The sequence below is a fragment of the Triturus cristatus genome, chromosome 1_1 (assembly GCF_964204655.1).
Source record: "Triturus cristatus chromosome 1_1, aTriCri1.1, whole genome shotgun sequence".
Taxonomy (NCBI): domain Eukaryota; kingdom Metazoa; phylum Chordata; class Amphibia; order Caudata; family Salamandridae; genus Triturus; species Triturus cristatus.
The window spans coordinates 22688299-22703156 of record NC_140579.1 but is presented as its reverse complement, the minus strand read 5'-3'; the positions used below and the strand labels follow the sequence as shown (position 1 = coordinate 22703156).

Sequence of the window (14858 nt, the reverse complement as noted above, 5' to 3'; positions counted from 1 at the left end):
GACCCACGTCTGGGCATACCTGGCGCACTTAGGGCGAGAAAGCAAAAGACACACAATTGATGGACGTAATGCAGAACAAATCAAAACATTCAACCCCAGTCAAAAGATCTGGGTTAAATCCATCATTCTTTTGCTCACCATGCCACCCCAGTTTAGACCTCCATATGCAAATCAGTCTTGACCCTGTGCCTCATGGGAACAGTCCAGCATAGGAGATTAGCATTGAGTACTGTATATTAGAGTGCATTAGTGTCGAGTAAAGTGGTGTCGTTTGCATTGATGTAGACTGCAGTGGCGAAGAATGCAGTGGCGCAGAGCACATTGTTCCAGAGTAGAGTGAAGTGGTGTATAGTGGAGTGGTGCAGGGAAGAGTGGTGTGATTCAGGGTAGAGTGCAGAGGTGTAGTGGAGTTGTATAGAGTGCAGTGGTGTAGATTAGAGTGGATTAGAGTACAGTGCAGTGGTGTAGATTAGAGTGGATTAGAGTGCAGTGGAGTGGTGTAGAGTTGTACTTCGTAGAGTGCAGTGGAGAAGAGTGCAGTGGCATTGACTGCAGTGTTGCAGAGTAGAGTGGCATAGAGTGGAGTGGCGTATAGTGGAGTCTTGTAGAGTAGAGAGGAGTAGCTTAGACTGGAGTGGTGTAAAGTGCAGTGACGAAGAGTGCAGTGTTGCATTGCAGAGTGGGGTAGCGTGCACTGGCATAGAGCAGAGTGATGTAGAGTAGAGAGGAGTAGCGTGCAGTGTCATAGAGTGTAGTGGTGCACAGTAGATTGGAGTGGCATAGATTGGATTGGCATGGAGTGTAATGGCGTAGATTATAGTGACGTAGAGTGCATTGGTGGTAGAATGCATTGGCGTAGAGTGCAGTAGAGTGGTATAGAGTAGAGTGGTGCAGAGTACAGTGAGGTGACATAGAGTGAAGTGGCGCAGAGTAGAGTGGCGTAGATTAGAATGGCATAGAGTCCAGTGGCAGGGAGTCTAGTGCTGCAGAGTAGAGGGTTGTAGAGTGCAGTAGTGTAGAGTGCAATGTTGTAGAGTGCAGTGATGTAGAGTGTTGCAGAGTAGAATATTGTGGCGTACAGTGCCATTGCGCAGAGTGGGTTGGTGTACAGTGCAATGGAGTAGAGTGCATTGGTTTTGAATGCAGTAGCATAGAGTGCAGTGGCGTAGAGTGCAGTTGCATAGAGCGCAGAAGCGTAGAATAGAGTGGCATGGATTGGAACAGGGTAGATTGTAGTGGCGTAGAGTGGAATAGAGCAGTGTAGAATGGAGTGGTGTAGAGTGCAGTGTCATAGAATAGAGTGTCGCAGAGTTCAGTGTTGTAGAGTGCAGTAGTGCACGATAGATTAGAGTGGTTTCATGCGTATTGGTGTAGAACGGATAGATATTGAGTGTAGTGACGTACATGCATTGGGGTAGAGTACAGAAGAGCAGCATAGAGTAGAGTGGTGCAGAGTAGAGTGCAGTGGTGAAGAGTAGAGTGGTGCAGAGTTCAGTGGCGGCAGAGAGTGCAGTGTTATAGAGGACTTTGCTTTTATTTTGTAATTTGCTATTTTGTTAATAATGCACAGAGGAATACCTCTAGGTACAGTATATTAACGCCTTGCTTTTAGAGTAAAGAAAACGTTCAGTGGCAATTTTCTCATTTATTCATGCCAACACAATAGGTTCTGGTGGGAGAGCACCTATTTTTTAAAGCAAAAAATTGCTTTATTTTAGCATTATGCCGCCTAAAACTGCGTCCTCTTCAGACTTCAATGTGAAAAATAAAATCCCAAAATTTGTTTTACTAAATCTCCCTCCTCCTGCTTCCAAATATTGCCGGAAATGCTTAGTACTTAGGCATTGATTGCTGTCTCCTTAAAGGTATACATACATACACACACAGGCTTTGTGTGCCACAGGGTGATTGCGCAGATCAGTCTGACTACACACGAAAATCAGTGGCAGCTTCACATGCGAAGCCCAACCTATTTATATCCGACTGCGGCAGTAACCGTTCGAACGGTGAGGTTCCGTTTGTCTGTTTATAAGTCATATAGCCTTATAGCCCGCCGTAGCGGGCTATACCGGCTATTAAAGGCCCCCTGCATCGTTAAAGGCCTGAGCCTTTGAAAAAAGCCTTCAGGGAGCGCGAGGAGATTCAAATCCCCTCAGGCTCCCTGAAGCCTTTGTTCACAGCCAGAGCTGTGAACTAAGAAATATTGGAATGTTGGAGCTCTGGGTTTATAGCCATTATAAGCCCAGAGCACATCATTGTTTAATGAAGCTTCCAACATTCCAATGTTCTAATTAAGATTATTGTAGCAAAACACATGTCATAATATGTAATTAGTTCACCCAGAAGATGTAATTAACCCACTCTGTCGCTAAACATCTACAGACCACGGAGGTTCATCCGGACAAATCACGTTCTTGGATGAAGACTTATATAAAACAGGAAAACAGAGAATACTTTTTTTAATAGCGTGAGTTCTATAAGTTTCGTAATCCATTTTCTTCACCCCTTTCTCAGTGCTAGCACGTCAATTTGTTTAAATATCTTTACTGCTTGAAGCCAAACAGTCAGGACATAAACTTTAATTTATGGAAATTAGAACAAGGGTTTCTGGGTAAATGAGACCGGTCTGCTGCCTGCTTTTCTGTGATCAAAAAGCAAAGCCACGAGGAGGACAACACTTGAATAACCACATCACGAGTTAATCAAGCTCAGGCAAAGGAAGTAGAAACGAAACAGTGAAAATGCTGCTCGCGTTCTCTCCCTCACAACATTGTTGTACATGAATATAACGTATTGTATGGGCCATAGAGTAGGAGAACACAGTCTGTTCTTTCTTTCCTATTATCACCTGACTTCATCATCGAATCAGGGGGAGAGCGGAGCTGTGATGTCATGAGGGGGAGTGTACGCCCGCAGTTCGTGTTGAGCTGTCGGCGCTATTGCTGGCTGCTCGTGGGCCCTTGGGATTTGAGTACAATAAAGTTACCCCAGATAAATCTGACTTCGATACCTTTCTTCCTGCCACAACAAATGGCGACGAGGGTCTAGAATATCCGTGGGCCCACGAGCGGATTTCGATGATCTATGATGGTGCGAGGACATCGGAAACTCGAGCGGCGTGAGTGAAGCCGCACCTGAGGCGACCCGCGGCGCGCTACTGATCCTGCATCTGAGAGCGGGAGCGAGGTCTCCAGTCCCCGACCGACCGTGAATGTTTACTGCGGCACTGAGTTCGTGTACAGCCTTCCGGCCGTGTGAGGCCCTTCAAGCCAGCCACGTGCGCATCCCTGATACGGCGTTTCCAGCGCCCTGAGGAACTCTGTCCATTAGCTCTGGAGCGTTTCCGCTGGGAGCTCTGTTCCACATGTGACTCTGCTCTGGTTGCCCCGACGTCGCAGCACCAGCTTCCACCGCCTCGAGGACCGTACGGCCGGTTTGCCTAGGCGGGAGCTGCGTTTGCGGAGCTCGTGGAGGTCCAGGTATGCCCTCTTCTGGTTGATGTCTCGCCTGTTGGTGCTGGGGCCCTGAGAGTCGATTTCCCCTGCAGGTGGGGGGGGGTCCCTGTCTGGTCACGAGGGGGTTGCTCTCCCACCTGGATTGCTGCACATCAGGAGCGGGGCGCGATTTGATCTGCTGGTTGCCTGTGCCCCTGCGGTGTTGGTGTGTGCGATTCCTGCGATGGCTCAGAGCAACAACATCTGCGTGCCGCCCCTCTTCCTCGAAGTCCCCGGCAAGCGATGTATGAAGTGGAAGAGCTGGTTGCGGGCGTTCGAGAACTATATTATTTCCATTGATGGCAAGAGGTATGATGCGGAACGCAAGAAAGCTCTTCTGTTCGGACTGCTGGGGAAGGCCGGTCAGGAGGTCTTCGACAGCTTACCGGAGTACGAGAATCCGCCGGGAGTGTTCAGTCCGCTTAATGAGTACCAGGAGGCAGTAAAAAGGCTTGAGCTGCAGTTCTCTGAAGAAAGTAACATTATGGTGGGGCGCCACAAGTTCGCGTTGCGAAAGCAGGAAGAGGGAGAGACTATTGAAGAATATATTGCATGTTTGCGCGTCCTGGCGCAAGACTGCGAATATGACTGATACGTACATCAGAGACCAAGTGGTGTTTTACTGCCATTCTAAGAAGGTGCAGGAGAGGTTGTTGGCATGTAGGAACCCCACACTTAAAGACGTGGTGTCCATTGCAAAGGCCATCGAGAGATCACTGGTGTCCCCAAAGGAACTTGCTAGTACTAACCATGCTTCGAATGTGTTTTATTTGCAAGACAGGAAAAAGAATGAGCATAAGCCTCTTGACAGGGCAGTGAATGATAGGGGGGTGAGCAGGAAACCACTCGCTTGCTTTAGATGTGGTGCGCAGGACCACCTGGCAGACAGCAAGACGTGTCCCGCGCTCAGTAAAAAGTGTACCAAATGTAAAAAAGTGGGTCACTATGCTGCTGTGTGTAAAACAAGGAAACCTGGGGGCAGTGTGAGAGTCAGTTCTGTGAGTGATGGCGACTTAGAAACGTGTACGGACATTGTGCTATCTATTGATTTGGCGGATGGCCGCGTGAAGGGGCCCATAGGCTCAGTTATGATTGGGGATGTGGAGTTGCCGTTTACTGCTGATTCAGGTTCCCCCATTACTTTGATATCCGATACAACATTTGATGTGAAATGGCGCGATGTGCTGTTGACTGAAACTGATGTGAATCCGAAAGCGTTCGGGGAGCAGGACATTGAGATGAAAGGCTATTTCTGCGACACCCTCACCTTCAAAGGAAGGATGATCGCTACGAAAATTTATGTGGCTGAGAAAGGGAGAAGCCTGGTGGGGTGGAAAGATCTAGCGAAATTGGGTGTGATCCTAGTCCCAGGCGCTGCGGATCCCATAGTCTTGCGTGATGATTGGGTAAACTATATTCAGCCTGAGGGTGAGCGGGGTGGTTTATCAGGAGTCATAGATAAGTTCAGCGCAGTCTTCATGAATGAAGTTGGATGTGTGAGAGGTTTTGTGCACGACATACAATTAAAGGAAGGGGCGATATCAGTGAAACATAAGGTTAGGACAGTGCCCCTCTCAGTCAGAGTTGATTTGAAAGTTGTGTTAGACAAACTTAAAATGGAAGGAGTGATAGAAGAAGCGGGTGCTTCAGAATGGGTGTCCGCAATTGTCGTGTCCAAAAAGAAGAAGACAGGAGACATCCGACTATGTGTGGACCTACGGTCCCTCAATAAGAATATACTGGTAAACTGTCATCCGCTACCTAATATCCAAGAAATCCTATCGTCCACATCTGGGTCTAGATACTTTACTCTGATCGATTTGAAATCAGCATACCATCATGTGTGTCTGACCGAAAATTCGAAAAAACTGACCACCTTCATCACCCCGTTTGGAGCATATAGGTACGTCCGATTGCCTTTTGGTCTTGCCTCGGCTTCAGGGGTTTTTCAGAAATTGATGGACCTGCTGTTCTGCGATATGGACGGGGTCAAGGCGTTCCAAGATGATATCTTGATCCACACGTGTGACAAAATGGAGCACCTGGAACTGCTGAGCAAGGTGTTGGAAGTTCTGGGGGAAAAGGGTATGACCGTTTCCAAAGACAAGTGCAAGTTCATGGAGGGCAAGATAGAATACCTGGGTCACGTCTTGACTCCGGACGGCATAGCGCCCAAAGATGATCTGGTGAAAGCGATCCGAGAAGCTCCATGCCCAGGCGATAAGGATGCCCTGCGGTCGTTCCTGGGGCTTAGCGAGTACTACTCAAAGTTCTTGCATGGATACGCGACCACAGTTGAACCATTGCGGAAACTGCTGCGGAAAAATGAAAAGTACCTCTGGTCGGCGGAACAGGATTTAGCATTCGAGTCCGTCAAGCAAGCCATCGCTGTAGCGTCAGTATTGCAACCTTACAATAAAGATCTACGGAATGTGGTCACCGTCGACGCCAGCGCCAAGGGCATTGGAGCCGTTTTCTGCCAATTCCAAGGGCGGAAGGAGAATACCATCGCTTTTATATCGCGAACCTTGAGCGAAGCGGAGAGACACTACAGCACCATTGAGCGCGAGACGCTTGCATGCGTATGGGCTGTGGAGAAACTTAAAAATTATCTGTGGGGCAAGGTGTTCGAGATCGTTACGGACCACAAACCGTTGATCTACATGATGGATGGAGAAGGCCGCGGTAATGGGAAGGCCAGTTCGAGGCTGCTGCGCTTATTGTCCAAGTTGCAGAAGTATCACTTTACGATTCGACACATCAAGGGCGGCCTCAACAGCAGGGCGGATTGCCTGTCGCGCTTACCGGTGAACAGGAAAGAAGACGCCTCTCTAGACGACACGGAGTGCGTGGTGGCGTTGGTGGACGCAACGGTCATATGCGATGGCTCCATCACGGAAGAAGAGTGGCTAGCTCATCAAAAAAGAGACACGACTATTCGAAAGGTGATGGACCACATGACATCCCAATGGCCTCCCGTTCGGAACTTGCAAGGCGAGCTCAAATGTTTCCAGCAGGTGAGCGCTGAGCTGACCATAGAAAACGGATTCTTGAAGCGGCATGACTTATTTTTACCTCCGGAGGGACTACGTGGGAAACTGGTCAAGATTGCCCACAAAGGCCATCCGGGCAGCACCGCGACCAAGAACCTTCTGAAGATGTACTATTGGTGGCCAGGAATGAGCAGCGATGTCTGCAACTTCATAGACCGGTGCGAGCAGTGTCTGAGAGCCGACAAGCACTGGAAGACCAGCAAAGGAGAACTGCAGATGGTGGACATACCGATAGGCCCCTGGAGCAAGATTGCTATTGACTTTGCGGGCCCATTCACCTTGTTGCCGGGAGACTGCAGATTTCTTTTTGTGCTCACGGACTACTACTCCAAATGGGTGCACTATAAGTTTGTTCGGGATGTTACCACTGAACGGGTGATTAAAATGCTAAGGAAGGTCTTTGCATTGGAGGGACAACCGAAGGTCATGGTCTCTGACAATGGCACTCAGCTAGTGTCCAGGCAGATGATGGATTTCCTGGCCAAGCTGGGGATCAAGCAGGAGAAAACTCCATTGTATAGCCCGAAAAGTAACGGCCAAGTGGAAAGAATGAACAGGTTTATCAAAGAGGGAGTCCAGCTGGCCATTGCGTCTAATATGGATGTGAAAGAGTTCATTGCTGAAAAAATGCGCACTTATCATAACACCCCGAATGAAGTCACAGGGCACACACCATTCTATCTGATGAGAGGGAGGAGGTGTACTAGTGAACTTACACCCAAGTATAATGAGTGGTACGATGTGAGAAAGAAAAACGGAGGTCATACAAGAGGAGACGTTACGAGTCAGGGAGCGAATTGTGTCCAAACAAGAGAGCGCCAAGCGGTACGCTGATGCTGCAAATAAAGCCAAGGTAAAAGAAATAGAGCAGGGAGATTGGGTGTTGGTAAAGAAGCCGCACAAGGTAGCGAAAGGGGAGTCTGTGTTTGGTCTTCCTGTACGTGTGCAAGAAGCGACCAAAGGGGCGGTTTGTTTGGAAGGTGGAGGATGGCGAAGCAAGGACGATGTAGTCAAGCTCAAAGCAGGGCAGGAAGAAATTATTCTGAAAGGGAGTCATGCAAGTGATACTAGGGGTGACGACAGTGTTCTAGAGTGGCAAGAGAATGAGGATGCTTACAGGAGTATGTATGATGCAGAGGGTGATGCAAACACCTCCACCACAGAAAGGACAGGAAATGACACTGGTGCTGGAAGTGAGGATGTGGGGGAAGGAGACCGGTGATATCAGTGGGCGGAATGGGATTAGCCCCAAAAAGGAGCAGGCTAGCAAGCAGGAGGCTCATGACGCGAGTCAAGGTAAAACCAGCACAGGCCTTGTAGGATGTCCACGATCTTACGGGTCAGGTAGACCGGGAAGACAAATAGGAGCACCTAGGCGCTACGAAGAGTTTGTGATGGAATGAAACTATGTATTATTTTTTGTTGTTAAGGAAGGGAGATGTTGTACATGAATATAACTTATTGTATGGGCCATAGAGTAGGAGAACACAGTCTGTTCTTTCTTTCCTATTATCCCCTGACTTCATCATCCAATCAGGGGGGGAGAGCGGAGCTGTGATGTCATGAGGGGGAGTGTACGCCCGCAGTTCGTGTTGAGCTGTCGGCGCTATTGCTGGCTGCTCGTGGGCCCTTGGGATTTGAGTACAATAAAGTTATCCCAGATAAATCCGACTACGATACCTTTCTTCCTGCCACAACAAACATGCACAGTCCTTTCTAGCTCTACGTTTTGGAAGCGGCCGTTTGAAAAGATGTAATGTAAAAGAGACACGTTGTATTACGAGCACCTTAATTTGGCACCGTTTTTTTTTTTTTTACAGAATATTGTTTTTCATAATTTGTTACTTGCTAAGCGTCAGGCGGAACCGAACTGGTTTCCACCGTTGAAGTGCGAAACCGGGAGCAGGGCAGAGCAACTGGGGGGATTTGTTAATGAGCCCATGAAGCGGTGGGCGGGACTCCGAGAGAATGACGTTGACGTGAGGGGGTGCTAACTGTCAGACAGTTGAATGAAAATACACTGGACATTTCCGTTTTAAACAAATTGCATTCTATGAAAGATTTTACGGTATCTACTTTTCGACATTTTGTGTCTTTTATTGGAAATTATAAAGCTGAAAAGGCAAGCGATGGAAACAATACAACCATGTTTAGGGTGAACCATCAACTGGAAATATAAAGTACCAAAAACAATTAGACTTTGCTAGTCCCTCCTTTATGTTCCCGACCACGCGGCTGTCATCAACTTCCAGCATTTAAAAGACAATCATAGAACAAACGTCTCACTTTTCATTCGCTCACGCACTTGTTCGCCGTATTCAGCCTGCTCCTGAGTGGTTACAATTTGGAAAAAAATCCCTCGGGAACCAACTGAAAATTCAACCGCCTCTCACTTCCTGTTCAAAGCGTGGTAGCGGATTGGCCATTTTGTATCTTAAAACCTGCATCGATTGGTTGTTTTCTCCGTGAGGTCGTAGCCTATTGGCTGGGGGCCGAGAGGGGCGGGTCGTAGTTTGAAAGTTTTGAAAGCGGGCGGCAGTGCTTCATTCACCGGTCGGCTGTCATCAGCGTTCTCCAGGGTCTGTGCATCGGCGCCTCTCCGCCCCCGGCTTCATCGTTCTTGCGTGTGTTTTCCATCATTTGTTCGCGCCATGGAGGAATCTAGAGAGTCCGTGCCCCTGCAGGTGAGTCGTAGTTCAAATAAGCTCGGGGAACGGATTACACACGAGTTTTGAGTGCTGATCTCCTCGGTTATCGTGGAGGGAATCTTCCTCAGGGGGCAGCATCTTCTGGGCGAGCTAGGGTTGGCGAGCAGGGAGACGTTCTCCTGAAAAATGAGACTTTGAGGCGGGTAGAGACTTTGGGGGTCCTCATGTGCTTGAAAGTGTTCTTTGTGGGGGCTCAGCTTGGGGCTGTGTGAGGCAGTGGCTTTGGCGGAGCGGGCTCATCGTGTCTGCCCCTGACGTTTGGGCGGGAAGGTCCACGTCTAGCCTGATCGCGCCAGAGACGATTCGAAGGTAAACCCTGGCTTCCAGCCTGTCCATTGTCCCCGTGCATGTCCACTCCTGAGAGAGGTGGCGGGTCACCTCCACGCGCGGGCCGTTTGGCCGTTATGGTTCAAGAAATCTAGCTTCGTTTTCTCGTGACAGCGGTGTTAATTGGAGTGAGTTTTGTGGCGAGGTAAGGTCATACGTGTTTCTGCGGATGGGACTGCAGTGGGAGACGCATGGCTTAGCAGATGAGGTTCGGAGAGATGTCTGAGGCAGTGGGAGATTATCCCATCTGCTTGAGACCACGTTACGAGATGCATGTCTGCAGGTGTGAGATGCATATCTGTGCAAGAGAGGTTGCGGCGTGGGGGTACATGTCTGTGCAAGAGAGGTTGCGGCGTGGGGGTACATGTGTGTGCAGTTGTCTGCGGCGTGGGGGTACATGTTTGTGCAGTTGTCTGCGGCATGGGGGTGCATATGTCTGTGCAGGAGAGTCTGCAACTTGCGTAAGATGCATATGTCTGTGCAGGAGAGACTGCGACGTAAGATGCATATGTCTGAAAGAGAGCCTGCGACGTAAGATGCATGTGAAACTGCGAAGTAAGATGCATATGTCTGTGCAGGAGAGTCTGCGACGTAAGATGCATATGTCTGTGCAGGAGAGTCTGCGACGTAAGATGCATATGTCTGCATGTGAGACTGCGACGTAAGATGCATGTCTGTGCATGTGAGACTGCGACGTAAGATGCATATGTCTGTGCAGGAGAGTCTGCGACGTAAGATGCATATGTCTGTGCAGGAGAGTCTGCAATGTAAGATGCATATGTCTGTGCAGGAGAGACTGCGACGTAAGATGCATATGTCTGGAGGAGAGTCTGCGACGTAAGATGCATGTGAAACTGCGACGTAAGATGCATATGTCTGTGCAGGAGAGTCTGCGACGTAAGATGCATATGTCTGTGCAGGAGAGTCTGCGACGTAAGATGCATATGTCTGTGCATGTGAGACTGCGACGTAAGATGCATATGTCTGTGCAGGAGAGTCTGCGACGTAAGATGCATATGTCTGTGCAGGAGAGTCTGCGACGTAAGATGCATATGTCTGTGCATGTGAGACTGCGACGTAAGATGCATATGTCTGTGCTGGAGAGTCTGCGACGTAAGATGCATATGTCTGTGCTGGAGAGTCTGCGACGTAAGATGCATATGTCTGTGCTGGAGAGTCTGCGACGTAAGATGCATATGTCTGTGCAGGAGAGTCTGCGACGTAAGATGCATATGTCTGTGCAGGAGAGTCTGCGACGTAAGATGCATATGTCTGTGCAGGAGAGACTGCGACGTAAGATGCATATGTCTGTGCAGGAGAGTCTGCGACGTAAGATGCGAATGTCTGTGCATGTGAGACTGCGACGTAAGATGCGAATGTCTGTGCATGTGAGACTGCGACGTAAGATGCATATGTCTGTGCAGGAGAGACTGCAACGTAAGATGCATATGTCTGTGCATGTGAGACGCGACGTAAGATGCATATGTCTGTGTAGGAGAGTCTGTGACGTAAGATGCATATGTCTGTGCAGGAGAGACTGCGACGTAAGATGCATATGTCTGTGCAGGAGAGACTGCGACGTAAGATGCATATGTCTGTGCAGGAGAGACTGCGACGTAAGATGCATATGTCTGTGCAGGAGAGACTGCGACGTAAGATGCATATGTCTGTGCATGTGAGACTGCGACGTAAGATGCATATGTCTGTGCATGTGAGACTGCGACGTAAGATGCATGTCTGTGCATGTGAGACTGCGACGTAAGATGCATATGTGCATGTGAGACTTGAGTGGGAACGGCATATCTGTGGCCCAGATTAGTGGTAGAAGGGAGGTGTGGTTTTTACTTTTGCCGCCTTGGTTAGAGGTCACCTGACCTAGGGATACTTAACAGAGGGAGAGAACTTTTTCTAGTCAGTTGGCCAGTGGGGTAAAGCAGAGCTGGAGAATCCACGCAGGAGTTTTAGGCCGTAGGGCCTAGCCAGGGACTTATGCCTCTGAGAGTGACAGGATTTAGGTGCTGCCTCTTAAGTGAGTGAGGGATCCTGTAAAGCCCACTAATCTTGCCCAGCAGTAGGAGGACCCAGGGAACCTCTGCCCAGCCTGACTAGGAAGGACCTAGTCGCCAACTCAATCCCTACCCCCCAGGAACAGAACCCCCCAAGGGCGCCAGAGACATCTGCGCCATCAGGACTTCAGGTCACAACTGAATGCAGGAACTGAATGCTGACACCTCATGTCCTGACTGCATGCTGAAACTGAATGCTGAAACCTCATGTCCTGACTGCATGCTGAAACTGAATGCTGAGACTTCATGTCAAACCTGAACACTGAAACTTTATGCTAAAGCTGATTGCGGAACTGCTGGGGATCAACCAGGTACTAGCGCTGAGACCCCTGCGCTCCCTGACCTGAGATCCCCTGCATCAATCCCCGTTGAGCGCGGAACTCTCCCGCTTAATTTGACACCCCCCCCCCCCCCCCCTTCGGCGCGGGGACCAGAGTGCGCTCACCGCCGCGGCCCGGAAGCCTGAAGTGTGCCCCCTCGTCGAGGCCCGCGGAGAAGCCCGGGGCCCCGTCGCAGCTGCTGGCGGAGGTGTGGGAGGCCGTGGCCGCCCCCGTCGCGTAAGGACTGACTGCGGAGTCCGGAGTTGGGTCGGACGCCTCCAGACGTCGAGATCAAGGTAAGCCCGGGAGGCTTGGGACGGACCTGGTGCGCTCCCCTACAGACGGGGAGCAGCACCGCACCCTGAGACCCTGGTTCCCCTCCATGGGAGTTCCCCCCCGTTCACCCAAGACTTTGACACCCCTCCGAGGGATTGCCCCGTTCACCCAAGACTGTCGCGTAGCCGTGGACCGCCTACTTAAGGCTTGCTTATCGCGAGTAGCGTTGTGCCCCACGAACCGCACAGAAGTGCCGGATGCTTGCCTATTACGAGTGGTGCTGTGTTTGTAGGCTCTGCTCAGAAGTGCTTCATGCTGGCTTATTACGAGTAGCGCTATGTTTGCAGGCTCTGCTCACAAGGATTCAAAGCTTAATTATCACGAGTAGCGCTGTGTTCTCAAGCTCTGTTCAAAGGTGTACAAGGCCTGATTGGTGCGTGTAGCACGGTAATCGCCCACTGAGGCGCTAAGGGTACCAGGGGTGGCGGTAAGCCCGCGCAGGCTGCAAGAGTCCCTACTAGACCCCAGGTGTGGCGCTACGATTCCCAGTCCGTACAGCGGATGTTAAGGTATACGAGTTTGGCCTAGGGCCTCAGAGGGAATTGCTGGGGAATATAGCGCTGAGGTCACCAGGTACTGCCTACAGCACTGTTGTGTATGAGTGGTGTAACAGATGCTAACCTATGTAATGAACTGCATTTACATCTAATGAATTGCATTTACATATAATGAACTGTATTGACGTATAACTGCGTAGATAAACTTGAGTTGTTTACCTAAACCCTACAGTGTGGCGTCCCTTATTGTGTGCGTTCCCTGCTTCAGAGGGGGTGTGTGTTGTATGGTCGCTTTACACAAAAGCCTTTGGGTGCCCATCCGCTCGAGTCACGTTACCCCCTTAGGGCTTGGTGACCCCAGGTCTTACATTGTTTGCATCCCTGTTGTAGAGGCTTCCGAGAGACCTATCATGTTGCCACAGATACTGCGTCTTGGCTTTTTGTACCGTTAAACTGTTGTCTGTCAAAACAAGGGAAAGTTGGTGTACCCTAATATTTGTGATAACTGTCGGAGGGCATTCGATTTAATAGATAGTTCTGATCAATTAGCGCTTGTAGTCGATTCCTTTACTATATAACACTTTCACGGCATTTGTATCTCGTTTGTCTATGTATCTTGAACTATCCAAAACGTTTACAGTTGAGCCATTCACAAATGTACAGTGAGCATTACATTGTGGTGAAATCTGTAAGCTAGTACACTATTTTTTTTGTTTTGCACTTGCCATCTTGAATCTAGCTATAACTAGAAATTGTAAATCGAGCAGGTTTCTAGAGTGGATTAAGTCATGCACGTGCAGAACCTAGTGCTCAGACACTGCTTGCAGCGTAGTTCATTGGTTTGCATCTGCTTCCGTCTCAGGCAATTGAGAACACGCCGGTCTTAAAAGTGAAGAAAAGCAGCGATGCCGACAGAAGGCTTTCCGTCGAAAGAATCTACCAGAAGAAGACGCAGCTGGAGCATATTCTGCTCCGACCGGACACGTACATTGGCTCTGTCGAGGTGGTGACACAGGTAAGGGGGGGCAGAAAGGTGGTGTTTACTGGCACTATGAAAGAGCCCCTTATGTTCAGGTGCAAGCAGGGGTCTCCAACGTTTTCTGTAATGAAAGCTAATTATGTTCAATGAAAGTGATGCTGATCTACCCTTCATGTTACTGTAGTAATTGTGATCATGTCATAGAAGATGAGTCGTGGCCACACCACGCAATAATACCAGCAGTGATCACCTCCATGCGTCCAGCCAGGGCACCAGCAGTAATGTGAAAAATGCTTTATCAATTTGGAAAGCGTCTATATAGTGAATAGGAAACAGTCCTCGTTGCAGTGCCCTTCGCACCAGGGTAATATTAGTAATGAGACTCCCCAATGTCTCACGATTTATCATTCATGTATCCATTTTCAAAATAATTTGGAAATCAACCATTTTTCTCCAAACATCCGGTTGAGTTCTAAAAATATACACGTTTTCTTCTTGAATACAAGCAAAAACTTCAAATTTAGCAGGCTAGGTTGCACCTAGACAAGCTACTTAACAGGTGGCTGGAGAGATACCAGGAGCCCACAAACTACTCGTAGGTGTTGCCTGAGCTACACGAACTGTACCTCAAAAGATTGGGCATGAAATTGTTAATGCTTACTTTGGGAACATTGATTGGGGCCTACTTGTGAACAGGTCTATTTCACTATATTTGCTGGCCCCTCAGTCATGCACAAAATACAATCTTTTTTCTTTCTTTCAGCACAAAATACAATCTTTTTTCTTTCTTTCAGCAAATGTGGGTGTACGATGAAGCGGTTGGAATGAACTGCAGAGATGTGACATTTGTTCCTGGATTGTACAAAATCTTTGATGAAATTTTAGGTATGTTTAATTGGTAAACATTACCCGCCCGGAAATCAAAAACTCATACATCTATTTTAAATAGTATGAGATGTTGGACAGGTAACTCAAAGACTTAATGGGGTGCACAATTTGAAAATCGCCCGATTTCCTGTTTTTAGGTCGAGCCATTCGTCTGTTGTAAAGCATATTGTTGCTTATCCAAGGACATGAG

General features: G+C 48.9%; 1 protein-coding gene across 1 annotated transcript in view; it reads left to right on the top strand.

Annotated features, from left to right (window-relative positions):
• Window positions 1–9052: 9052 nt before the first annotated feature.
• Window positions 9053–14858, top strand: part of LOC146869187 (DNA topoisomerase 2-alpha-like) — a 139905-nt gene continuing 134099 nt past the window's right edge. Inside the window, exons 1-3 of the mRNA XM_085642789.1 lie at window positions 9053–9231; window positions 13664–13816; window positions 14575–14665. Of these exons, the coding sequence (XP_085498915.1) occupies window positions 9199–9231; window positions 13664–13816; window positions 14575–14665 (277 nt within the window). The 5' untranslated portion in view covers window positions 9053–9198. The remainder of the gene's footprint in view (window positions 9232–13663; window positions 13817–14574; window positions 14666–14858) is intronic.